This window comes from Oncorhynchus masou, chromosome 21, assembly GCF_036934945.1.
Source record: "Oncorhynchus masou masou isolate Uvic2021 chromosome 21, UVic_Omas_1.1, whole genome shotgun sequence".
Classification (NCBI taxonomy): domain Eukaryota; kingdom Metazoa; phylum Chordata; class Actinopteri; order Salmoniformes; family Salmonidae; genus Oncorhynchus; species Oncorhynchus masou.
Genome location: NC_088232.1, coordinates 29,826,280 through 29,852,723, shown reverse-complemented (window position 1 = coordinate 29,852,723; position 26,444 = coordinate 29,826,280). Strand labels below are relative to the sequence as shown.

The 26,444-nt window shown below is 41.2% G+C and overlaps 1 protein-coding gene across 1 annotated transcript in view; it reads right to left on the bottom strand.

The window, feature by feature from the left end:
• The window catches only part of nol10 (nucleolar protein 10), a 33,165-nt gene extending 12,195 nt beyond the window's left edge, over nucleotides 1–20,970 (bottom strand). The window contains exons 1-14 of the mRNA XM_064928011.1: nucleotides 20,777–20,970; nucleotides 20,371–20,416; nucleotides 20,157–20,255; nucleotides 17,373–17,450; nucleotides 16,468–16,505; nucleotides 16,231–16,367; nucleotides 15,924–15,989; nucleotides 12,861–12,921; nucleotides 12,652–12,737; nucleotides 12,485–12,563; nucleotides 12,215–12,364; nucleotides 7,799–7,865; nucleotides 6,974–7,026; nucleotides 5,359–5,485 (exon numbers count right to left, since the gene is read on the bottom strand). Of these exons, the coding sequence (XP_064784083.1) occupies nucleotides 5,359–5,485; nucleotides 6,974–7,026; nucleotides 7,799–7,865; nucleotides 12,215–12,364; nucleotides 12,485–12,563; nucleotides 12,652–12,737; nucleotides 12,861–12,921; nucleotides 15,924–15,989; nucleotides 16,231–16,367; nucleotides 16,468–16,505; nucleotides 17,373–17,450; nucleotides 20,157–20,255; nucleotides 20,371–20,416; nucleotides 20,777–20,842 (1,153 nt within the window). The 5' untranslated portion in view covers nucleotides 20,843–20,970. The remainder of the gene's footprint in view (nucleotides 1–5,358; nucleotides 5,486–6,973; nucleotides 7,027–7,798; nucleotides 7,866–12,214; nucleotides 12,365–12,484; nucleotides 12,564–12,651; nucleotides 12,738–12,860; nucleotides 12,922–15,923; nucleotides 15,990–16,230; nucleotides 16,368–16,467; nucleotides 16,506–17,372; nucleotides 17,451–20,156; nucleotides 20,256–20,370; nucleotides 20,417–20,776) is intronic.
• Nucleotides 20,971–26,444: the final 5,474 nt, after the last annotated feature.

Here is a 26,444-nt window from a genome sequence, read left to right as displayed (position 1 = left end):
TCAAAATTGTTTGTAATCTAATTACAATATTTTTGCTGGTAACGGAACGTATTTAATTTAACTAGGCAAGTCAGTTAAGAACTCTTATTTACAATGACCGCCTACACTGGCCAGATTACAGTTAGCTGATTTGTAATCAGATGTCATGTAATCAGTTACTCCCCAACCCTCGCAAGGACTGTGTGCGTGTGTGTGTGTGGTAAAAAGATAGAACCCCCCTTTCCCCAGAAATCTCACTATCCGTCTGGCAGCCTGTCTGTTACATAACAAGGACATTTCACAGCTGCAGTGAACTGAACTCCCCTTCCCCCCTAATCTACTCCACCACTCCCTCCTGCCCACTCTCACCCTCCCCCTCCTTTTATTCCTCCCAAACCAACTGAATTTCTCGTCTTTGTCATTTGATCTCTTTAGTGCAAACCCAAGCATTCTTCTGTTCTTTCAACCCTTCTGTTCGCCACCCCTTTATCTCTCACTATCCCTTATTCCATCTCTTAATTTCTCTCTCCATTCCGACAGTGTTTCCCCTACCGTTCATTTTTAGGAGGGACTTGTACACCGGGCCTTTGTGTTGCCTCAATATGCCTAAATTCAAAATGGTCTCCACTGAATGACAAGTGTAGTGTAGACAGCCCTGGAAGGTTCCCTAGGACCTGTAGGCCTAAAATAACTTGAATGCTCGATTCAATAGGCACTTGTATTTCTGGAGATCTTGGAGGAACAAATCTTTACCCCCCTCTCACCTAGGGCTGGGGCGGTAGTGACATTTTGTCAGCTGGTGATTGTCAAGAAAATAACTGCCGGCCTCACGGTAATTGACCATTAATTAACAAACACATTTAATATATCCTGGCTTCCATGCACAGCCTAAAATCTAAATGTAAAAAAGTCTAATAAATCCCTGTAATATAGCCTACACCTTCACAATAAATCCATTATTTATTGTAGACAGGTCTAAAGAAACATGATATGATGAAAATGTAGTCTATTTCAGAAGAACAAAATAGCATACTCTTGAGTTGTCCTTATGTTAGGTCCTGATCTGGCTATGCAATATGGCTGTGGGCCATATTCATTCATTTAGCAGACAAGATTTGCTTAGAATTCTGTCGCATTATTTTACAGTATGAAGAATACAATTGAACATAGCTGAATAACCCAAACGATTTGAGGGAGTGCGCATATGCAGCTAGTCTGTGCTAGTCTGTGTTGAGTGGTTAACAAAGAAACAGGTCCTCCTATATGCTTAATTTAGAGTTATTTATGCAATCTTAGTTGTGATACAAACATTAGGCTATACGTTGTTAATACATTATAAGGCTGCATGATGTGAATAATGATGAGTTGAAACAATTCGCATGAAAGGCTCTGCTTTATCTTTTGCGCAGGGTGCACACACTTCATCAGTTTCTCATTCATAATTTGACAAGCACTTGATAATGCCTCAAATTTCCCGGCAGCATCCCCTTTGTGTGGCCGTAACACCCCCTAAAAAAATCCATGCCTTTTACAGCCAGTGGTCGTTGTGCCTGTGGCCTGAATATACTAATACCCTTCTCCAGGCCGCATGCTCCGAAGAACCTCTCACTCACACGGCTCTCTCAGGCACAGTGCATTCAGAAAGTATTCGGACAACTAAACTCTTTCCACATTTTGTTATGTTACAGCCTTATTCGAAAATGTATATACACACACACACACACACACACACACACACACACACATACATAAATACATATATATATATATATATATATATATATATATATCATATACATCTACACACAATACCTAATAAAAACAAAACATGTTTTTTAGAAATGTTTGCAAATGTTTTAAAAATAAGAACAGAAATACCTTATTTACATAAGTATTCAGTATTCATGAGACTCGAAATTGAGCTCAGGTGCATCCTGTCTCCATTCAGATGTTTCTACAACTTGATTGGAGTCCACCTGTGCTAAATTCAATTGATTGGACATGATTTGGAAAAGCACACATCTGTCTATATAAGGTCCCACAGTTGATATGGCTTGTTTTGCTCTGACATGCACTGAGGTCAAAGGAATTGTCCGTAGAACTCAAGACAGGATTTTGTCGAGGCACAGAACTTGGGAAGGGTACAACAATAATTCTGCAGCATTGAAGGTCCAAGAACACAGTGGCCTCCATGATTCTTAAATGGAAGAAGTTTGGAACCACCCAGACTCTTCCTAGAGTTAGCCGCCCGGCCAAACTGAGCAATCAGGGGAGAAGAGCCTTAGTCATGGAGGTGACCAATAACCCAATGGTCACTCTGACAGAGATCCAGAGTTCCTCTGTGGAGATGGGAGAACCTTCCAGAGGGACAATCATCTCTGCAGCACTCCAACAAACAGGCCTTAAACATGGTAAAGTGGCAAGACGGAAGCCACCCCACAGTAAACGGCACATGACAGCCCGCTTGGAGTTTGCCAAAAGGCACCTAAAGGACTCTCAGACCATGAGAAACAAGATTCTCTGGTCTGATGAAACCAAGATTGAACTCTTTGGCCTGAATGCCAAGCATCACGTCTGGAAGAAACCTGGCATCGTCCCCACAGTGAAGCATGGTAGTGGCAGGGTCATGCTGTGGGGATGTTTTTCAGCGGCAGGGACTGGGAGAATAGTCAGGGTCAAGGGAAAGATGAATGAAGCAAAGTACAGAGAGATCCTTGATGAAAACCTGCTCCAGAGCACCCAGGACCTCAAACTGGGACAAAGGTTAACCTTCCAACAGAACAACAACCCTAAGCACACAGTCAAGACAATGCAGGGGTGGCTTCGGAACAAGTCTCTGAATGTACTTGAGTGGCCGAGCCAGAGCCCGAACCCAATCGAATATCTCTGGAGAGACCTGAAAATAGCTGTGCAGCGACATTCCCCATCCAACCTGATAGAGCTTGAGAGGAACTGCAGAGAAGAATGGGAGAAACTCCCCAAATACAGGTGTGCCAAGCTTGTAGCGTCATACCCAAGAAGAATTAAGGCTGTAATCACAGCCAAACATTTACTTACGTAAATGTAATATTTCATTTGTATTTTATTTATTTTTTTCACTGTTTTTGCTCTGTTGTTATGGGGTATTGTGTGGATGGGGAAAAAAACTTTCATCTATTTTAGAATAAAATAACAAAATTTGGAAAAGGGAAGGGATCTGAATACTTCCCGAATACACTATCTCAATTCTTATTAGCCAATATCCATCACGTGAGCGGGTCCTTCTCACAGGCTACAAGTGAAGACAGACACATCGAGGAAGCAACTGCGTGCGTCCTTATTGAATTCTGAGGCGCATATTGAAGATGTTGGAAGAACTGTCCACATTTACTTTTCGTCAGCCAACAAGATGAGTAGGCCTAACAAACAGCAAAAGCACTAGCTTATGTCAATCTACTATCCCCCATAGTACAAAAGTTGACTTTTCTATTGTGTGTGAGAAAGAAATATTCAAACACAGTCTTGGATAGTTGTGGGACATGATAGATCCCAAATGAATTCCACCACTAGAATCAAAATCCTTCTAAAAACAGGGCTGACACAACAAATCAATACTTTCAGCTTAAAAAGTGAACTATTAGGCTATTTCTTCACATTATACGGCAGTAGGCTATAAGCGTGAATGTTCCAAAATGCAATCTATTAGTGGGAAAACACCATTCTCAAAACTGACTGCAAATGTGATTATGCATGTAATGCTTTAATTATAAAGAAGCATTTTTTTGGTGAATATAATCTTCCCCAAACTTGAAACTCTCGTTGAGTTTGTATGCCAATTAGGCTCTACAACCCTTGGTAAAGCGGATTAATGAACGTCATTTTGAAGAAGATATTTGGCCACTTTAGTTGTGATACAAACCTTATCAAAACATATAGGCCTATGGGCTTGGCTACATGAGGTGTGCGATTATTATTTTTTAAAGTCGGGGGAAAAGGCACGTGCCGTTTCTTGCCTTACTGCACACAAACTGAGCACTATTCACAAGTGATAATATATCATTCACAACTGATAATCTAATATTGTCACCCATCAGACTATTCTTGATATGATCTTATCTTTACATATACCAAATAATGTGTGTGAAATTTGTTTGGATTTAGAATGGACCATTATCATGCATCAGTCTCGAAGCAGGGGCTGGGGGAAAATACATGTAATCTATGCACTTAACTAGAGGTCGACCGATTAATTGGAATGGCTGATTAATTAGGGCCAATTTCAAATTTTCATAATCGGAAATCTGTATTTTTGGACGACCATTTTTTTTTACTCCTTTATTTAACTAGGCAAGTCATTTAAGAACACATTCTTATTTTCAATGACGGTTGCCACCCGTTAGATAAAATACGGAAAGGTTCCGTATTTCACTGAAAGAATAAACGTTTTGTTTTCGAGATGATAGTTTCCGGATTCGACCATATTAATGACCTAAGGCTTGTATTTCTGTGTTATATATATTATATTATGTTATAATTAAGTCTATGATTTGATAGAGCAGTCTGACTGAGCGATGGTAGGCACCAGCAGGCTCGTAAGCATTCATTCGAACAGCACTTTCGTGCATTTTGCCAGCAGCTCTTCGCAATGCTCCAAGCATTGCTCTGTTTATGATTTCAAGCCTATCAACTCCCGAGATTAGGCTGGTGTAACTGATGTGAAATGGCTAGCTAGTTAGCGGGGTGCGCGCTAATAGCGTTTCAAACGTCACTCGCTCTGAGACTTGGAGTAGTTGTTCCCCTTGCTCTGCATGGGTAACGCTGCTTCGAGGGTGGCTGTTGTCGATGTGTTCCTGGTTCGAGCCCAGGTAGGGGCGAGGAAAGGGACGGAAGCCATACTGTTAAACTGGCAATACTAAAGTGCCTATAAGAATATCCAATAGTCAAAGGTATATGAAATACAAATAGTAGAGACAGAAATAGTCCTATAATTCCTATAACAACTACAACCTACAACTTCTTACCTAGGAATATTGAAGACTCATGTTAAAAGGAACCACCAGCTTTCATATGTTCTCATGTTCTGAGCAAGGAACTTAAATGTTAGCTTTCTTACATGGCACTTTTACTTTCTTCTCCAACACTTTGTTTCTGCATTATTTAAATCAAATTGAACATGTTTCATTATTTATTTGAGGCTAAATTGATTTTATTGATGTACTATATTAAGTTAAAATAAGTGTTCATTCAGTATTGTTGTAATTGTCCTTATTACAAATACATTTTTTTTTTTTTAAACGTCAGATCAATCGGTACCAGCTTTTTTTTGGTCCTCCAATAATCGGTATCGGCGTTGAAAACTCATAATCAGTCAACCTCTACACTTAACAGCGCTACTCTCACCCAGGTTTTCCAGGTCCTTGCGGGTGACAAACTTGTAGTCATCGTAGACGGTACTCTCGGGGCTCTCCTCCAGCTCCTCTGTCAGGTTATCCAGGAAGGAGCACCAGCGAGGAGCAGGTCCCAGTGCCTACACAGGGACAACATGGAGGGGAGGAAGGAGAGAAAAGAACAAGGGATGTAGTGAAGGAGGGAAAAGGAATGAAGAACAAGGAACATTTTAAGAATTCTAATTCAATATATTTCCCTCTTTTTACTGCGCTGTGGGCTGGTAAGGGAAGTAGGTGTTGGCAACATTCCAGTTGGCTAGGTGTAGTTTCTGCCATGTTGCTTGCACCTATCCAATCCTCTCAGGGCTCTGAGGATGAGTCGACAAGGATTGACTGAGTCTTATTAGATTGAAATCACCCCATCATCGTAAGCTAATTTAATGCCACTGGGTTCAATCCAAACTGAGTTCTGTCCTATCAAATCAGAGTTCAAAGTCTACGTAATGTCCCCTTCCTCAGTGTAATCATTGAAGAGCAAATGGCTAATGTTAACTTCCAAACTTTGCCCTACTGTAATGTAGGCATCTAGGGAGGCATGTGTTGGAGGCCTTTGTACACCAGTTGAAAAACCAGGGAGAAAGGAGCTCTCTGGAATTGGAATCATATGCCTGCCTCAAATTCATGAATGATAGATTAGATGAGTAAACCAAACAAGGTGACAACGTTGTGTTATATTTGAAGTTACCATTGATGTTCATACCATACCTGAGTGAAAAATGTAGCTATTTATTCAGAGCAGTTTGAGCACCGCTATGTGAATGTTTGATATCGGCCTTCCATTTTCTGCAGAAGTATCCCAAAACTCCAATAACCAAAAATAGAATGTGTTTGCTGTTAACAGATGAACGCAATATTTCCTAAGTTCAGTATAAGCTCTTTGTAGCCCCAAACACACGCTATTTAAGAACTTGTTTTCTGTATCTCACCATCACAATGATCTTATCAGTGGTTAATGAATGGGACCAGAAACTAATCGCGTCAGGGTTACCACATGATCGTTCTATACATAGACTACATTACATTACAGTACACACACCTCAACTTCCTAGAGACCACTTTACCGTAGAAACACACACATTAACCTCCTAACTAGACTATTAAAAAAATATATTAAAAAAGTTATGTTTTTTTTAAAACAATGTACAAACACTTTTCCTATAAGAACTGAAAAGCTGGTATAGGGGTAGGCACAAGGCCACCTGTTGCTGAAGAACATTCACGTTCCAACAAGGGTACTTTCTAGGTAAAACCCAGTGGGAGGTTTTCCATGAATAATGCCCTTTAGTGTTTTTTGCAGACCATAAAACACCAGCCAAATGGGGATGCCGTAAACACTAAACTGAACAAATGAATGTCTCGAAAACTCAAGACCTCAAAACAGAGATCGTCCTTCCATGCCTTCTCTATACTGCCTTGGTCGGTTTGGTTTCAATTCACACCATGGAGTAACTCTATCTCATGGGAAAATATACCTTTCAAACCAATCATGCACACCGAGGCATGTAAAACTAGCAGTTAAACCAAACTCTCAAATGGGCCTGAGGGAGTGCAAGGGTGGTAGAACTCACAGGGATATAGAATGTATTCATCTTAGGGTCTTCATTGGCAGTGAAGAGCATACCTGTGAAGTTAGGAGAGAAAAATAAAAGATGTGGATGAGTGAGATGAGCTAACAAAACAACCAGATCCTTTCCCCCATACTGAAGTTAGCATTGCTATAAACTAAGGTTATGCGGAACTGTACAAAAAGGCTCATTGTCTGCTGGTTTTGTTTGACTCTAGTTACAAGCCTAACTGCATGAACATGCAGAAAGTAGAGCCCACATAAACATAGGGTGACTATAGTAGGTATGCAGGCAGTAGACTAGTCAAATAGGAAATAGCAAAACCCTTGTTGGATTTTTAAAATGTATGTAACCATTACTGACAAAAGTCTGGCTTGCTCCCATCTTCATCTTCCTTTGACAACAAATCATCCATGCAAATGGTTGTGCGGATTTGCTATTTACGTGAAATTACAGCAATTACACCATGAATGAGCGTCTTAAACAGTTTAACTCAAGTGCTCAGTAAACATTGCTGTAATTAGGCATAATTGCTGGTAGAGAAGCTGTCAATGGATAGAGTTGCAGTCTTATTTCAAAAGCAAAGTCCAAGCCATCTCACAAATAAGCATATCCTTGGTGCAGAAGTGTTTAGGACTTGTTGATGAGGTCACTTGGCACCATCTAGTGGTAGTTGAGCATACTGGTAAATGACTACGAAGCAGATAAGAGTGCCTGAAGTGTAGGTCAACCCTCCAAGTTAAAATTGGTACAGAATTGGTACAGAATTTTTAGTGAATCTGGCTCATTACTTATAGAATGGACCAGTCTTTCTGAGGTGATTCTCACCAGAACCAGGATAGATGCACACGTCGTTGATGTTCGTCTGGGGCTCAATGGAGGAGAACACTTTTCCCTGGGGGGAAACAGACCAAAGATATGGTTAGAATATCTGTTATAGCACTGTGATAGTTAGTTAGTGGTCTCTCATCAACCAAGTGTACAATGACACTGACATTTTTAACATAAAAAATGCTTTTTCCACATATGGGCCATTTCAATTCTTCACACCCACTCAAGCCTTTATAGCCTATTTATTGGCTCTTGATCATTCAAAAATAATTGTCTAGAGATCATAGCAATCACCATGTTGTCTTGTTCACTTGTCAGTTCGTTACTTAAAACAAATAGATCACGGCCATTTCCACCGTTCTCCTTGTCCAGGTTATCCAGAAATCTGGTAACTTATTTAGCTAATTTCAGTGTGATGTTTCTTTCCTTCCATTTGACCCGTAGTTGTGCAGGGTACATCAAAGGGAACAGGATTATTTTTTCCCCATATCTTTTTCCTTATGGTGTCAATTTCTCTGCGCTTCATGTAGAGGTCTCTGCGCTTCATGTAGAGGTCTCTGCGCTTCATGTAGAGGTCTCTGCGCTTCATGTAGAGGTCTCTGCGCTTCATGTAGAGGTCTCTGCGCTTCATGTAGAGGTCTCTGCGCTTCATGTAGAGGTCTCTGCGCTTCATGTAGAGGTCTCTGCGCTTCATATAGAGGTCTCTGCGCTTCATATAGAGGTCTCTGCGCTTCATGTAGAGGTCTCTGCACTTCATGTAGAGGTCTCTGCACTTCATGTAGAGGTCTCTGCACATGTTGGTGTTGATGTACTGTAGATCCGTTGGTCCTCATATATCAAAGGTCCGACAACCAACTTCCAGGCTTGGATGGCCAGTCATAGAACTTTATCTTTGTCCCTATAGTTAAGTAACTTTGCTATGATGCCCCTTGGTTTGCTGCTGGTGTCCCCTCCTGGGCAGCATGTTCAAATGTGCTTATTCAATTGTGGGAGCCCGTGTGACGTTCTCCTGGCCCAGTAGTTGTGTGGTATTACATTTTCCTGGAATTCTGCCATTCCGGTTGTTCTACAGCTTGAGGAAATTTACCAAACAAAGATTTGAGCGGTGACTGAAGTCGTCCATCCCGTTTACGTTGTCAGTAAGGCCCGTAATGATTGTTTTTTTGTTCATCCACGGTTTTCTAGAGTTTCTCTCATGCAATTATCGCTAGAATTAACCCGGTTTCGGACTCCTTCATACGTTTTCCCAGTTCAGTCATATCAGTATAGATCTGATATTTACTTCATCTTTTTCTGTTAGTAGTGTCTCTAAACTCACTTTAGTTGAGTCATCAGCTACTTGGTCCATGACCGCATTGTTTCGCTGTGTTTGTTTTTATTTCTCGATATAGTATTTTCTGTAACAATGAGTATGCCAACATGATGTTTGTTATTTCTTGACTTTTGAGTCGAGTTCTTTCAAATTTAAGAGGCACATTTTTTTTATATAAAAAAGGGAATGCCAAGCGGATCACCTTTAACTTACTCCCTCACGGTCGCCATACCGGAAATAGTCTATTATATATTATATTCTAGAATTTGCATAAAAGCAATATGTGCATTTTCCCACCAGAGGGGTGTTTCCTTCAACACAGACTTGTTGCAGATAAAAGTGTGTGCATGATAACATAGTGCACATAAAAATAACTTCAGTGGTTAGATTCCCATGTATCGAATAAAAAATACAAGTTAAATGGGTTTCCATTGCATTTTCAACTCTACTGATGGTTTTATCAGTTATATAGCAAATGTGCCCACTGTGGTCTTGGCATGTGCGCTCTACCCAACAGCTCTCAGATACAGCCTACATATATATATATATATATATATATATATATATATATATATATATATATATATATATATATATATATATATATATATATAGATATAGCCTACATGATGACATTATTATGGACAAAAAAACATAGACCATTTTGATTAGTCAAACTGCAGCTAAGCATCATGTCACCAGAATAAGACTCAATGTTAACTGAAAGAAGCATCAAGCGTGCATTTTCACCACCCTGTGAAGTTCAAAATGTTGTTAATCTGTAGTCTAATAAACAGCATGCTTATTAGAGTCGTAGTGGAGGACCACACAACATATCATCGCGTGACTCCAAGTTTACATCGATATGATTATTATTATATTTGTGCATAAAGGCGTTTACACCACCATTTCTCGCATAATTCAAGTGGAACTGACAGTGGTTTAACTACTTTGCAGATATGAAACAAACAGACAATCATTATAAATCAGTAAAAAAATATAAAATTCCCAGTTTATGCTTCAAAACCAACTTCATTAGAGGTTTTAAAAATAGGTTCTATTTGACTCAAAATTACATGACATACATTAATTAAGGAATTGTTGGCAGAATAGATGGATAGAGTTCAATGCATGATTAATGTAATTCACCAATACATTTCTTGGTAGTCCAAGAAAATATAGCTATCAGGTTGTAAATCCCTGCTGGCCTGGTACATTGTTTGCTGGACTGTAACTAAGGTTGGGAATGTAACAATAAATCGAACTAGCAAGGGCAATGATCACAAGGCCCGCGGCCCGAATAGGACACAAAAGAGAGTAGAAATGAGTCTACAGCAACAACAAAAAAGTCACACATGTTTTAAGTTTAAATGTTACAACAAACCTATAGCTACATTTTTGTTACTTGGAATTATTCACATCTGGAAGCATAACAGCAGAGGCTGGACAAATATATCTCTCTTATTTGTTCTAATATGTTAAAACGCTATATACAACATTCTATGTACATACATGGGCATCATAAAGGGCCATAATTTTTCAAATAAAACAATGGCCAGTTTGGATCGCAGTTGTGCTTTTTTGTATGTCTGGCCCGTGAATTCATTGTGTTTTTTCAATATTGCCCATGCGCTGATAGAGTTTGACTCCACTGGGATAGGCGTGTCTATTTATGCAACTAGGTATTTATTTAGCAAGCTAAAAACACGGAGCCTAATGTTAGCTAACTGCTGGGAGGATGTCATGTCATTGGAGGAGTGGATGAGTGACCGACTCTTCCCCCTTATATTGTTTTTTGATGGCTACAGCTAGAGATGCAGGTGTCATTTAATAAGCTATCAAGAAATGTGAATCGGTTTGTATGCTGAACTTGAACGACTATTAGCTGTCGGTTAGGGGCTCGTAAGTAAGCATTTCACCTGTTGTATTTGGCGCATGTGACTAATAAAATTTGATTTGATCCACAGTTAACATATCTTTTAGATGTCAATCAAATGTATTTGGCAGGCTGGCAAGCAAGTTCCTATTCAGTTGTTCAAATGTGGGTTGGAAAAAGCATGCATTGGCAGGCAAGCTGCAGAAGAACGAGCAGACTACCATTCCCTATCGTTTCAGTGCAATTCTGACAGCCAACTAGCTTAAAATGTTTGAGAGGGGTTATCTAATGTTCCCTCATTAGATTCTCATTCTGGCAAGCATTAGTTGTTGATCTTGTTGTTGTTCACGTGAATAGGCAACTGAGGGAGAGATGGCCTACCTTTCATGGTTGTTAATATCAGTAGGACTGTGAAGTTTCCAAATGTAAGAGGACTCCTGTGGTATTTACATCAAATTTAAATTCAGGTGTATTTTGTGGCTTTCGGCGAATGCATTCTAATGATCGAAAGTTCCGCTGTTTCAACTGCCTGTAAACACAGTCTGGTTCAAAGTGAATGATGGCAAGCCTGTGTGGCAAATGGCTTATTTGCATATAAGCCTACTGTAGCTTGGATTGGCTATGGCTATTGAACTTTCAAATACCTTACTATATATCACTCCCAAACATTGTCAGAAAATGATTTTTTTTTTTAAACTGTCATTCTTCCTTGGGGTGTATATGAACAGATTTTAAAATGTCATGTTGCTAAAACACTGTCAGTTTAACTTCAATTTTACAGACACAAAAAGATCTCACATTGTCTAGTGAATTTTGTTTTGATGACATTTGGAAACGTAACCGACAAATTTGTTGTTTCCATTAGGCCTGTCATGACATTTGTTATCCGACGTACTTTACTCGCAAAAAATAAATTGGCTCAAAATTTACTTGGCTCATCGTGCTCTAGCGACTCCTAGTGGCGGGCAGATTAACATGTTTCCTCCAACACGTTGGTGCAGCTGGCTTCCGGGTTAAGCGGGTCATGTTTCATATGACTCGACCTCCGCCTCTCCTGAGCCCGTTGGGGAGTTGCAGCAATGAGACAAGATTGTATTCACAAAATTGTGGAGAAAAAAGGGGGTAATTCAAAATAATAATAATAATAATTTAAAAGTTGGATGGAAACCTGGTTGATGTCTGGTGCCTTGAATCAAATATCTTTTCAACATTCATAAACATTTACCGTGTCTTTGTTCCAGATCTTGATGATCTTGGAGTCCGCAGTCAGTACCAGGTCTAGGTGGTCCTGGAAGTTGACAGACTTGATAGGAAGGCCGTAGTAATGGTCTTTTACCAGCAGGGGGCGGCTAGAGCGCAGGTCATAGATTAGGACCTACAGTACCAGGCAGACAGATCGTCAATGGGGAAACTTGTGGGGAGGGGAACATTTAGACAGTTTTCTGCATTATCCCAGCTATTAGGACACACAAGATGCCATTGTAAAAGTTCATACCTGCCCAGTGCTCGTTCCCACAGCCATGGTGAGAGAGCCATTAAACTTGAGTGCGCTGACCGATGGCAAGCCCTCCACTCTAAAGACAAACACATCCAGATCATGGATTTGAATGATTGCGTTTTTCTAAATACATGTAACTGTTCATGTTCTCGTGTTGTACTTACTCTGTTCCCTCTGTGACGCTGCTCAAGGCACAGTCTAGCATCCCCACCCGACTTCGTACACGAGGGTCCCAGCACTCCACTTTCCCCTAGCCACCAACAACACAGGGAACATGATTAGACACACACAGGCACACACACAAAATGATGTCAATAAGGTTCAGGTTATGTCCGATCCAATCTCTCATTATATGCACATAGGCTCCACCCACCTCGGTTGTTCCTGAAGCTAACAGTTGATGGACAGGATTGATGTCACACACATTGTGCTCCCTGTCAGTCAGAGAAATGGCAAAAAGAGACATTATCACACCATATGCATACTGGTCTTGAAGTGACTGTATTTACTGTATTGTAATGCACAGGGGCGATTCTGTGTCAGCATGGCACAACAACAACAAAAAATGTATCTCTGATTGTTTTGGCAACTCTCACATATAAACTTAATTGGAAGAAAGGATGTTTGATATGCCTTTTAAAATTTTTAACAAACCATTTTTGGAAACTCATGATGAAAGTTGCCAATATACAGCCCTTTTTAAGACCTTTAGATGCAACCTGTAAGACCCAATAATCCGTGAACAGTACATGATACAGACAACACCTTATTGTTGTTATACTCATAATAGTGTCCTCTAAAATAGGGAGTATCCCTACATTCTGAAATACAATTTCACACATGAATTTACTCAACATTAAAACTATTAATATTAAAAAAGGTACTAAACAGAATTTCTCCTCTATGTGGAAGCTGGCTGCATTCAAAATAAATATCCCCCTTCCCTGCACCCATTTCACTGTAACATTAAAATATTTTATACATTGTATAATAATAGTAAAGACATCAAAACCTATAAAATAACATATGGAATCATGTAATAACCAAAAAAATGTTAAATCAAAATATATTTTATATTTGAGATTCTTCAAAGTAGCCACCCGTTGCCTTGATGACAGCTTTCCACACTCTTGGCATTCTCTCAACTAGCTTCATTGGATAGTCACCTGGAATGCATACAAAATGAACAGGTGTGCCTTGTTAAAAGTTAATTTGTGGAATTTCTTTCCTTCTTAATTAATGTGTTTGAGCCAATCAGTTGTGTTGTGACAAGGTAAGGGTGGTATACAGAAGATTTGGTAAAAGACCAAGTCCATATTATGGTAAGAACAGCTCAAATAAGCAAAGAGAAACGACAGTCCATCATTACGTTAAGACATGGTCAGTCAACCCGGAAAATTTCAAGAACTTTGAAAGTTCCAAGTGCAGTCGCAAAAACCATCAAGCACTATGATGAAACTGGTTCTCATGAGGACCGCTACAGGAAATGAAGACCCAGAGTTACCTTTGCTGCAGAGGATAAGTTCATTAGAGTTAATTGCACCTCATATTGCAGCCTAAATAAATGCTTCACGGAGTTCAAGTAACAGACACATCTCAACATCAACTGTTCAGAGACGACTGCGTGAATCAGGCCTTCATGGTCGAATTGCTGCAAAGAAACCACTACTGAAGGACAGCAATAAGAAGAAGAGACTTGCTTGAGCCAAGAAACACAAGCAATGGACATTAGACGGGTGGAAATCTGTCATTTGGTCTGAAGAGTCCACATTTGAGATTTTTGGTTCCAACCACAGTGCCTGTGAGACACAGAGTAGGTTAACGCATTATCTCCGCATGTGTGGTTCCCACCGTGAAGCATGGAAGTGGTGGTGTGTTGGTGCTTTTCTGGTGACACTGTCAGTGATATATTTAGTATTCAAGGCACACTTAGGCAGCATGGCTACCACAGCATTCTGCAGCAATATGCCATCCCATCTGGTTTGCACTTAGTGGGACTATCATTTGTTTTTCAACAGGACAATGACCCTAAACACACTTCCAGGCTGTGTAAGGACTATTTGATCAAGAAGGAGAGTGATGGAATGCTGCATCAGATGACCTTGCCTCCACAATCACCCAACCTCAACCTAATTGAGATGGTTTGGGGTGAGTTGGACCGCAGAGTGAAGAAAAAGCAGCCAACAAGTGCTTAGCATATGTGGGAACTCCTTCAAGACTGTTGGAAAAGCATTCCTCATTAGGCTAGTTGAGAGAATGCAAAGAGTGTACAAAGCTGTCATCAAGGCAAAGTGTGGCTGCTTTGAAGAATATACTTCTTGATTCCATGTGTTATTTCATTTAATTATTCTACAATGAAGAAAACAGTCAAAATAAAGAAAAACCCTTGAATGAGCAGGTGTGTCAATTTTTGACTGGTACTGTATTTCACAGTGATTTAGATGGTACAATGATTCCCTACAGTATTCAGTTCTTGTTTTCTCACAAACTGAAATTGAACGAATTGTGCAGATTTTTAGCAACAAAGAAATGACAACGATTTCTACTTTGTTTCCACAGCCACAAAGGCAAAACAGCTTTCCCATTTCGACAACAGAAGCCAGTCTGGCGGGAGAAATCAATAGGTGAATATCACAGCCAATCATAACACTGTGTGAGTAATACTGTGAAACACTATCATTCCACTATTACTGCAGGTATATGATGGATATTTTATGAACATTATGGAAATTACAATGCACTTTTAATATCTCAAAAGTACCCCCTTTGATTTTGTTTATTTGTAAAGACATATTGTTTTAAACAATATACACTCATTCAACTTCTGTACATAATTCCAGAATGGGCTCTCTGCTGCTTTTGAAGAAATTAACAATTTTATAGATAGAAATTGACATTATATGATTGATACTTTATTCAAAAGTACCAGAGGCCACTCTGGAAATGTGATGTGTTTGAAGAGTATATTGTTCCAAACAATGTCTAAAAAAATAAGCAAAATCTTTTAAAAAAAGGTACTTTTTATATAATCAGAATATTTGGAATATTATGAATATTCAATATATGTTGAATAAATTAATGTGAAAATGTCTATTTCAGAATATAAACATACGCCATATTTTAGAGCACACTATAAGGAGTATATGACATCAAGATGTTGTCTGTACCATGTACGGTTCATGGATCATAGGGTATTACAGGAGGCATCTATAAGAATAAAAGGGTCCTAAAATTGGCACTTTCAGAAATATCCTTTTTTTTAAGAAAAAAAGTTTGTGATACAATTGTGAAAACCATGTTAAACATCCTTCCTCACAATGCAGTTATGTGAGAATTGCCAGAACAATCTGTGACACCAAAAATATTTCCACCCAATGCTGTGGTGGAATCGGCCACAGCTGGCTTCATAAATAATGTATTGTTGATGTATACTTACACAGCATCTGTCTGAAAGGAGTTGAGGAACCTGCCTTGCTCCAGATTGAGTCTGAATATCTCTGAGCTGAAAAAGGATTCAGTCTTACTGTGCCCAGTCAACATTAACACAACTTCAACTTGTCTTTATTTTACTGCTGCTCTTTAATAACGTGTTACTTTTATTTCTTATTTGTACTGCATTGTTGGTTAAGGGCTCGTAAGTAAGCATTTCACTGTAAGGTTGATTTGATGTTAAAGACAAGTATAATGATACATAGGAAATCAAAACAGTGAATGATCCACCTCCTTTGGCTTTTAACCCTTACCTTGCTCCAACAAAGTAGAGGTCGCAGGAGGGGTAGTGGTAGGCAAAGTCCCTACCAAACTTGGGAATGCGTGTCTTGTAGTAGTGTCCATGCTGCGAGTGGAACTCCACGTACCGGTTACAGTGCAGAAACACCAACTAGACAAACAACAATATCAGGTCACATTTGCTTGTAGAAGATAAAGTTTAGATAACCCCCACTGCAGGAAACAACGTCGTAACAGTAAGTCTGTCTTACCTTCGAGTAGTCATCAGACAGAATGTCAAAGGCCACAACTGTGAGGGGGAAAAAACACACTTTCAGAACTAGCTATAAGAAAAAATAATATCTACTGGTTAAGGATTTTGTACAATGCAAAAGGTTTCTTTATTGGTGACCATCACATTATGGCAATTGTGTATGTCGGGTGTGTGTTCGTCACAAAACATGGCAATGTCTTAAAATTATGTAGACAACGCCATACATAGAAAAATCCTAAACGTCCCTTGTCTGTCACAAATGTAAAAATATATATATATTTCAAATGAATCTGCCAATTGTCCATTGTGTTGGTCAAAATAGTTAATACACAAACCACACATACTAACCAAAGTCTTGCAGGTTGGTTAAGGGACCAACACATGGTCCACATGGTTTTGCCAGATGACAGAAATGTCTACTTCAGTACAAGTGCTCTAAAACGTTGGGTAAACAATACTTTCCTCTGGATATTTTACTTTCCGGCAGAGTAAGTTCAAATATAATTGTATTCAACATTCTGGCTTGTAGAGGACCTGAGAGGTACCTTTCCAGAATCAAACACTGTCATATTCCAGACGATGTACTTAGAAATTCAGTGACTGGTCCCCAGGCAGGTGTGTATTTGCTTGAAAATGTATATGTCTGGCTGCACCGTAGTTAAATATTAAGGACAGAGTAATTGGTTCAGGCCTGCAAGCTTTCATTAGTGGATCAGGACTATCTGACACCATCACTGAGACAGCTGGATCCTCTTCCTATGGACCAGTCACTCACTTCACAACAAAAGGAGGGAGGGATACTTGCAGGGATTCTCATAGCAAGTCAGAATTCCAGCCAACCATAGAAGCAGAACGATCACCCTACGATTATGTAACAATATAACTACTGGGTCTATCACTTACCATCCGAATCCAGACACCGTTCAAATTTCAAGGACAACTGATACGTGTCATAGCATCGGATCCTGGGTTTGTATGTGCCTGAAAGGATGTTAAAAAAAGTGACAAATTCATATATAACAGCAATTGGTGTTTTCCACAAGCACATGCAGAGGCCAGCCAAATAGAACAATGATCCAGCTAAGATCCCCCGGGCTGGAGTTAAGAACTTTTTACATCTCCATTTTGGTGGCGTCTGGTACATTCGGATTCCATCCGAAATAAACAGCTAAATTATTGAATACTTTATTGAGATTACCTCCCAGACTGGAAACATTTGTTGTTGTGTTGTGTTTACAATTTAAAATGACTGAAAATGCATGGATTCAGTGAAATGTTCATTTTTTTGGATATTGTCTAGGCCTATATGATCAGGACCATTTAAGTATGAGAACATTAAACCAAATTATTTTTATTTGTTTACATTTAACCTGTCTTCAAGATTAAAGTATTTTACTGCAAATTCTGAAATGCCACAATTGTTTGTTCTTCAAATTATGTATTTTATTAAAAAAGAAAAATTAAGTAAATAGCCCAAATTACCTAGAAAAATGTATTAAAGGTTCAATATAATAGAATCAAACAAATTGTGTGATGGGCAATTTCAAATGGAAAAATGGGTCTCTAAAATAACAGAACAGGTGCTCAATTAAGTTCTAGTTCCATACGTGTTAAGAGAAGATCGACATCAGCTAAATTGTTTGCAACTCTTTTTTGATTGCAGTATGTAATTCAGTAAAAAAAGACGTGTTTAACAACTGACCCACAAATATCTGCAATAAAGGTATGATCGAAGGAGGAAGCAGGTGTTAACCATGGTCTCTGATACACTGATGAAGTCAGTAGACCTATATCAATATCTTTGAAAATAACATATACAGTGCATTTGGAAAGTATTCAGACCCCTTGACTTTTCCCATTTTGTTATGTAACAGCCTTATTCTAAAATTAATTCAACCCCCCCCATCAGTCTACACACCATACCCCATAATGACTAAGAAAAACGGTCAATTTAAACAAATAAATGAAATATCACATTGACATAAGTATTCACATTTACATAAGTATTCACATAAGTACCTTTTACTGATTACTTTGTTGAAGCGATTACAGCCTTGAGTCTTCTTGGGTATGACGCTAAAAGCTTGGCACACCTGTATTTGGGGAGTTTCTCCCACTCTTCTCTCCAGATCCTCTCAAGCTCTGTCAAGTTGGATGGGGAGCATCGCAGTACAGCTATTTTCAGGTCTCCAGAGATGTTCGATCGGGTTCAAGTCCGATATCTGTCTGGGCCACTCAAGGATATTCAGAGACTTGTCCCGAAGCCACTCCTGCATTAACTTGGCCGTGTGCTTAGGGTCGTTGTCCTGTTGGAAGGTGAACCTTCCTCCCAGTCTGAGGTCCTGAGCGCTCTGGAGCAGCTCTGCCAGAGTGATCATTGGGTTCTTGGTCACCTCTCTGACTAAGGCACTACCCCCTCCCCTCTCAGTTTGGCCCGGTGGCCAGCTCTAGGAAGAGTATAGGTGGTTCCAAACTTCTTCCATTTAAGAACGATGGATGCTCCTGTGTTTTTGGGGACCTTCAATGATGGGAGACATTTTTTGCTACCCATGCCCAGATCTGTGCCTCAACACAATCCTGTCTCTTAGATAGAAGGACAATTCCTTTGACCTCACGGCTTGGTTTTTGCTCTGACATGCACAGGCAACTGTGGGACCTTATATAGACAGACGTGTGCCTTTTCAAATCATGTCCAATCAATTGAATTTACCACTGAAACTTCTCAAGGATGATCATTGGAAACAGGATGCACATAAGCTCAATTTCGAGTCTCATTGCAAAGGGTCTGAATACATATAAGGCATTTGCAAATATTTCTAAAAACCTGTTTTTGCTTTGTCATTATGGGGTATTGTGTGTCAATTGATGAGGAGGGGGGGGGGGGGGGGGTTATTTTATACATTTTAGAATATGGCTGTAATGTAACAAAACATATAAAAAGTAAAGTGGTCCGAAAACTTTCCGAATGCAATGTAAGTATCATTAGCTTTTAAAACAATTACATCTGTTATCTTTTATGATATTTTGGAACAGAGTGAGACTATCACTCCACTAGCCTACATATTGTTTCTGCAATGAGGAGGATTCACCATCTTCATGGAATGTTTTCATAATTTATCTGCCGATAACCAGGAGCCAAATGAACGGCTCTCTTACCGACGCGATTCGGTAGCCTACTGATGAGTCACCCACATAACGTCACTGTCTGGCAAGTCCTGCCGGACTTCATATCGAAAATACAAACGATATCTTTAGTTTACTTGTCCATATGTGATACCATGGATATATGATCAACTTTACTCAGTCAGTTCAACACCATTTATAAACTAGTCAAGTTTGCTGTTCGGCAATCACATCACAGTAAGCCCATGCACTAGCACTGCGTGGCTGTACATAAAACACGCAAAAGAAAATAAATCAATGTGCCAGAAAATAGGCTAAGTGGATTTCGACTCATAATTACCACATTATATGGGACGTGCAAATTGGCTCATATAGACGATGAAGGAACATCATGCCGGGCAGACTTTTTTTCTGACTTGCGAAATGTAAAAACACAGCCTAATTTAGGTGGCATAATTCCCCGCTGAAAACTGCAATTGCACTGCAATTACTTACAATTCTTTACTGTTCTACTCTACTAATATGCCAAATGTATCTGACAGTGACAGCAAGCCAAAACCTCACCTGCTGCGAGAATAAACTGCCCATCCCTTGACACTTTGATTGAGGTGCACACTGTGGGCATCTCAAAGTCCTGGATGAGCTCGATCCTGCGTTGGATGTCTGAGAAAAATACATTAGGGTGGTGACGCGTGAGCACAGGAAAATATACAGTCTGACAACTTGGCCAGCACACAAACACCTATAAGACATTGACATTAGTAAAATGAATACTCACCAACATCTTTATTTTGCAATGCCCTTTTCTTTCGATCTGAAAGCCACTGGGAAACAAATATTGAGACGTGTGTTTTCACATACTCTGGTTATTATGACAAGCTACTGTTTACTTTGTGAGCTCATACCCAATTTCACAGGAATATAAACCTCCATGCTTACTGGCCATGGATGCAGCTAGCTGGCTAGCTAACGTTAACTTAGTTGCTTGGCATGCCTGTGCTTCAAGACAAGACCGAGAGCAATGACGTTATAGTAGCTAATAATAAAAACGACTTGACTTAGGAGATTCAATCGGTTATCAAAGTAGTATACATTAACAGTGGCTAACTAGCTTATTGTATTGTAAATTAGCTTGCTTGCTAGCTAAAGTTAGCTAGCTAGCTACTTTTGAAAACGTGTCTTACCTCTGGTAGAGACTTTCCGTGGCTTAAATTATAAATCTTCACATCATTCACACTGGATATCTGCATTGTCGAGGCTGTCAAATATACTTTCCACTCATAACACTAATGTACAATAATTGTAAGTTCTAAATATTAAAAACGCATGCCCCACGTTGCCACTAACAACAGGAAGTGTTGGTCTTTACTATTTAGGTCCGTGTGGAAGCCAAAAACAATAGATGGAGTTCCTTCTTCTTTTTCTTCGGTGGGGTTTAGCGGCGCTTTGGCATCCAACGTCATGGTGCATTACCGCTCTCTACTGTACTGGAGTGTGGGCCAGAGACAGGGAGAAACTAAATCCTGCCAGCCCTGTTGCTCTTAAAAAAAGATAACAACATATTCTAGACTATATCTAATGACTTTCTTCTCAATATACTCTTTAAACTAATTTCCTGTATCCCCTTCTCCCTCATACTATATCTCAGCCTCTCTCTTTCCCTCTGATACTGCCCACACTGTAGCAATACATGCTCCATGGTCTGTTTCCTGGCAATAATCACACTTTCATGTTGAATGCTGTCCTATCACATGTAAGGTCTTAATCAACTGGCTGTGTCCCACCATTGATCTTGTAAAAATAGCCTCCTCTCTTCTGTCCCTTTCTGCAGTCCTCCCTAACTTTCCTCTGTACTTGAAATAAATGCCTGCCCTTAGTATCTCTATTCCACTGCTCCTGCCTTTTCTGCACCATTACTGTCCATATCAGGCTTTTTGTCTCTGCCTTGCTCATTGAAACTACAACATCAACATCCCCACTACTAAGTGATTGTTTAACCAGTACATCAACTGCCTCGTTCCCCCTAACCCCCACATGGGCCGGGACCCAAGTAAATCTCATCTGTATAACCATCTGTCTAATCCTGCCATGGGTTTGTAGCACCTCATAAAGCAGGTCTTGTCTGCTACATGAGCTAAAGGACTGGAGACTCATTAACACTGCACATTAATCAGAGCAAATAACTACTCTGTCTGGCTTGTCTTCCTCCACCCACTGCAAGGCCAACAGTATGGCCATCAGCTCCACTGTATATATACAGCCAGATGATCTGTAATATGTTTCCTGACATCAACCCCAAATTCCTGCACTACAAATGCTGACCCAGTACACCCTGTCCTCCCAGTACATCCTGTCCTTCCACAAAATCCTGATACACAGTATGCAGACGTCTCTTAAACAAATCAGATGGATCAACACTCTCCCTATCTTTCTGTAGTCTCCCCAACACTTCTAGATCAACTACTGGAAGTGGGTGTAGCCATGGTGGATTTACAGGAATAGCTACCGTTACTAAAGAACCCTTCCATACAGTCCCACCTCCTTCACCTGGGTATTACTCACCCAAAGCTTGTGTTCTGTCTCCCCTAATGTTCCCAGCATGCTTGTAAAATCCCTTTCGCAGGATGAGTCACCCCATGTCCCTGTAGGTTGTCCTAATAATTAATTACCAGCTGCTGTCTCCTAATCTCAATGCCATATCCCCCATCTCCACCTGTAGTGCAGCCACTGGGGACGTCCGAAACATCCCACTACATATTCTGAGTCATTGCCCCTGTATGACATCTAGCCTTTCCAATGAGGTCCGGGCTGTCAAACCATACGCTATACTGCCATAGTCTACTATAGATCGGATCAATGCAACATACATGGTCCTCCATGAGGAACGCCCAGCCCCCCACTCCTTCCCTGCCAGACAGCGCATCACATTTAGCACCTTCTTAACACTTTCCCACCCTTCTCTTAATGTGTTCGCACAAGTCAGTCTAGTGTCAAAGTATACATTTACATTTAACATTTAAGTCATTTAGCAGACGCTCTTATCCAGAGCGACTTACAAATTGGTGAATTCACCTTCTGTCATCAGTGGAACAGCCACTTTACAATAGAGCATCTAAATCATTTAAGGGGTGGGGGGGGGGGGGGGGGTGAGAAGGATTGCTTTATCCTATCCTAGGTATTCCTTGAAGAGGTGGGGGTTCAGGTGTCTCCGGAAGGTGGTGATTGACTCCGCTGTCCTGGCGTCGTGAGGGAGTTTGTTCCACCATTGGGGGGCCAGAGCAGCGAACAGTTTTGACTGGGCTGAGCGGGAACTGTACTTCATCAGTGGTAGGGAGGCGAGCAGGCCAGAGGTGGATGAACGCAGTGCCCTTGTTTGGGTGTAGGGCCTGATCAGAGCCTGGAGGTACTGCGGTGCCGTTCCCCTCACAGCTCCGTAGGCAAGCACCATGGTCTTGTAGCGGATGCGAGCTTCAACTGGAAGCCAGTGGAGAGAGCGGAGGAGCGGGGTGACGTGAGAGAACTTGGGAAGGTTGAACACCAGACGGGCTGCGGCGTTCTGGATGAGTTGTAGGGGTTTAATGGCACAGGCAGGGAGCCCAGCCAACAGCGAGTTGCAGTAATCCAGACGGGAGATGACAAGTGCCTGGATTAGGACCTGCGCCGCTTCCTGTGTGAGGCAGGGGCGTACTCTGCGGATGTTGTAGAGCATGAACCTACAGGAACGGGCCACCGCCTTGATGTTAGTTGAGAACGACAGGGTGTTGTCCAGGATCACGCCAAGGTTCTTAGCGCTCTGGGAGGAGGAAACAATGGAGTTGTCAACCGTGATGGCGAGATCATGGAACGGGCAGTCCTTTCCCGGGAGGAAGAGCAGCTCCGTCTTGCCGAGGTTCAGCTTGAGGTGGTGATCCGTCATCCACACTGATATGTCTGCCAGACATGCAGAGATGCGATTCGCCACCTGGTCATCAGAAGGGGGAAAGGAGAAGATTAATTGTGTGTCGTCTGCATAGCAATGATAGGAGAGACCATGTGAGGTTATGACAGAGCCAAGTGACTTGGTGTATAGCGAGAATAGGAGAGGGCCTAGAACAGAGCCCTGGGGGACACCAGTGGTGAGAGCGCGTGGCGAGGAGACAGATTCTCGCCACGCCACCTGGTAGGAGCGACCTGTCAGGTAGGACACAATCCAAGCGTGGGCCGCACCGGAGATGCCCAACTCGGAGAGGGTGGAGAGGAGGATCTGATGGTTCACAGTGTCGAAGGCAGCCGATAGGTCTAGAAGGATGAGAGCAGAGGAGAGAGAGTTAGCTTACCCCAAGCTTACCCCAAGGAACCTGAAGGCCCCCACCTTCTCCAAGTTTCTCCCATATAACCTCATGCATACCTCATCTCCCACCTTCCTCCTGGTAAAGCACACTGTCTGAGTTTTCTGTACAGAGAACCTGAATCCCCACATTAATGCCCACCACTCTACCTCATCAATTGCTTCCTGTACCTTCCTGACTATGTATGGCAAATTTCTTCCCCTCTTCCATAAGGCCGCATCATCTGCAAATAATGACCTCCCAATATGTGGTTGTACCTGAGAGTAGAAATCACTGATCATGATTGAGAACAACAGAGGACTAATCACGCTCCCCTGTTAACTGTAAGACTTTTCGGTCATTTTAACAGTAAAACACTGTAGGATGCACAGTACAATACCATAAATGTGTTTTACATGTACATTGCACTACATTATGGGGTACAATTATTTTAAAAATACTGTTATTAACTGCAATTCAGAAGCCTCCTGTAAAAATGACTCTAACATACTGTATTTCTTTACAGTAATAGTTTATGCCTACTGTAGATTCATGCTGTCGGGTGAGACACATGAAGCTCAGATTATTTTAATAAATATCTTCTTGAAGCGGCTGTGAAGTGGAAGAATATTTTCAGCAGCTGATGGGAAAGTACCTTGCATTGTTTATAAGTATATTTATTGCTAGCCAAAGTTGAATTACTGCATGTTTCCTTAGCTAACCTAGCTAGATAGCTGGCTAACATTTGCTAGCTAGCTAGCTCAAGTTGACAAAAGTCATTACAGTCTGCTCTAAATTGCTCATAGATATCTAGCTGTGCGACCTAGAAAAACATCACAGAGAGAATATTGAGATTATAGGCTGTATCACATCTTCTGAGTGCAATAGATAATACACAGCACAAATTTGTGACTGTTATGTTTCCACTATTACTACAGAGAAAATAGCTTGTTTATTGCAGTTCAAAAATGACTTGGATTGATGGGCCGCATTTTAAACATATATTTTACCCGTATATTTTAAAACAGCGTTCCTTTTTCTGGACCGCAAATTGCTTTTGACAAACAAATTGGTCAGAAATTTGGGAAGCACAGCCGAGAGCTGCCCAGTGACACAAGCCTACAAGACAAGCTAAACTACTTCTATGCTTGATGCGAGGCAAATAACACTTGAAAGTGCATGAAAGCACTAGCTGTTCTGGAAGACTGTGCAATCACGCTCTCCGCAGCCAATGTGAGTAAGACATTTAGACAGGTCAACATTCACAAGGCCACAGGGCCAGACAGATTACCAGGACGTGTACTGCGAGCATGCGCTGACCAACTGGCAAGTGTCTTCACTGACATTTTCAACCTCTCCCTGTCTGAGTCTGTAATACCCACATGTATTAAGCAAACCACCATAGTGCCTGTGCCCAAGAACACTAAGGTAACCTGCCTTAACGACTACTGACCCGTAGCACTCACGTCTGTAGCCATGAAGTGCTTTGAAAGGCTGGTCATGGCTCACATCAACACCATTATTCCAGAAACCCTAGGCCCACTCCAATTTTATACCGCCCCAACAGATCCACAGATGATGCAATCTCTATTGCACTCCACACTGCTCTTTCCCACTTGGACAAAAGGAACACCTATGTGAGAATGCTATTCATTGACTAGAGCTCAGAGCTTCAACACCATAGTGCCTTCAAAGCTCATCAATAAGTTAAGGACCCTGGGACTAAACACCTCCCTCTACAACTGGATCCTGGACTTCCCGGCGGGCCGCCCCCAGGTGGTAAGGGTAGGTAACAACAAAATCCGTCACGCTGATCCTAAACACAGGGGCCCCTCAGGGCGCGTGCTCAGTCCCATCCTGTACTGCCTGTTCACTCATGACTACACGACCAGGCACGACTCAAACACCATCATTAAGTTTGGCGATGACACAACAGTGGTAGGCCTGATCACCGACAATGATGAAACAGCCTTTTGGGAGCAGGTCAGAGACCTGGCCCAGACCCAGGCTCTGTTGTAACCGGCCACGCTCGGGAGGTCCGTGGGGCGACGCACAATTGGCCTAGCATCGTCCGGGTTAGGGAGGGCTTGGCCGGTAGGGATGTCCTTGTCTCATCGCGCACCAGCGACTCCTGTGGCGGGTCGGGCACAGTGCGCGCTAACCAAGGTTGCCAGGTGCACGGTGTTTCCTCCAACACATTGGTGCGGCTGGCTTACAGGTTGGATGCGCGCTGTGTTAAGAATCAGTGCAGCTTGGTTGGGTTGTGTATCGGAGGACGCATGACTTTCAACCTTCGTCTCTCCCGAGCCCGTATGGGAGTTGTAGCGATGAGACAAGATAGTAGCTAATTGGATACCACAAAATTGGGCAGAAAAAGGGGTGAAATTAAAAAACAAAAAACAAACAACAACAAAAAAGACAAAGGAGATGATTGTGGACTACAGGAAATAGAGGACCGGGCACGCCCCCATTCTCATCGATGGGGCTGCAGTGGAGCAGTGTCGTGACGTTGTATTAGTTAATGTGACGACTGTTGTTCATCGAA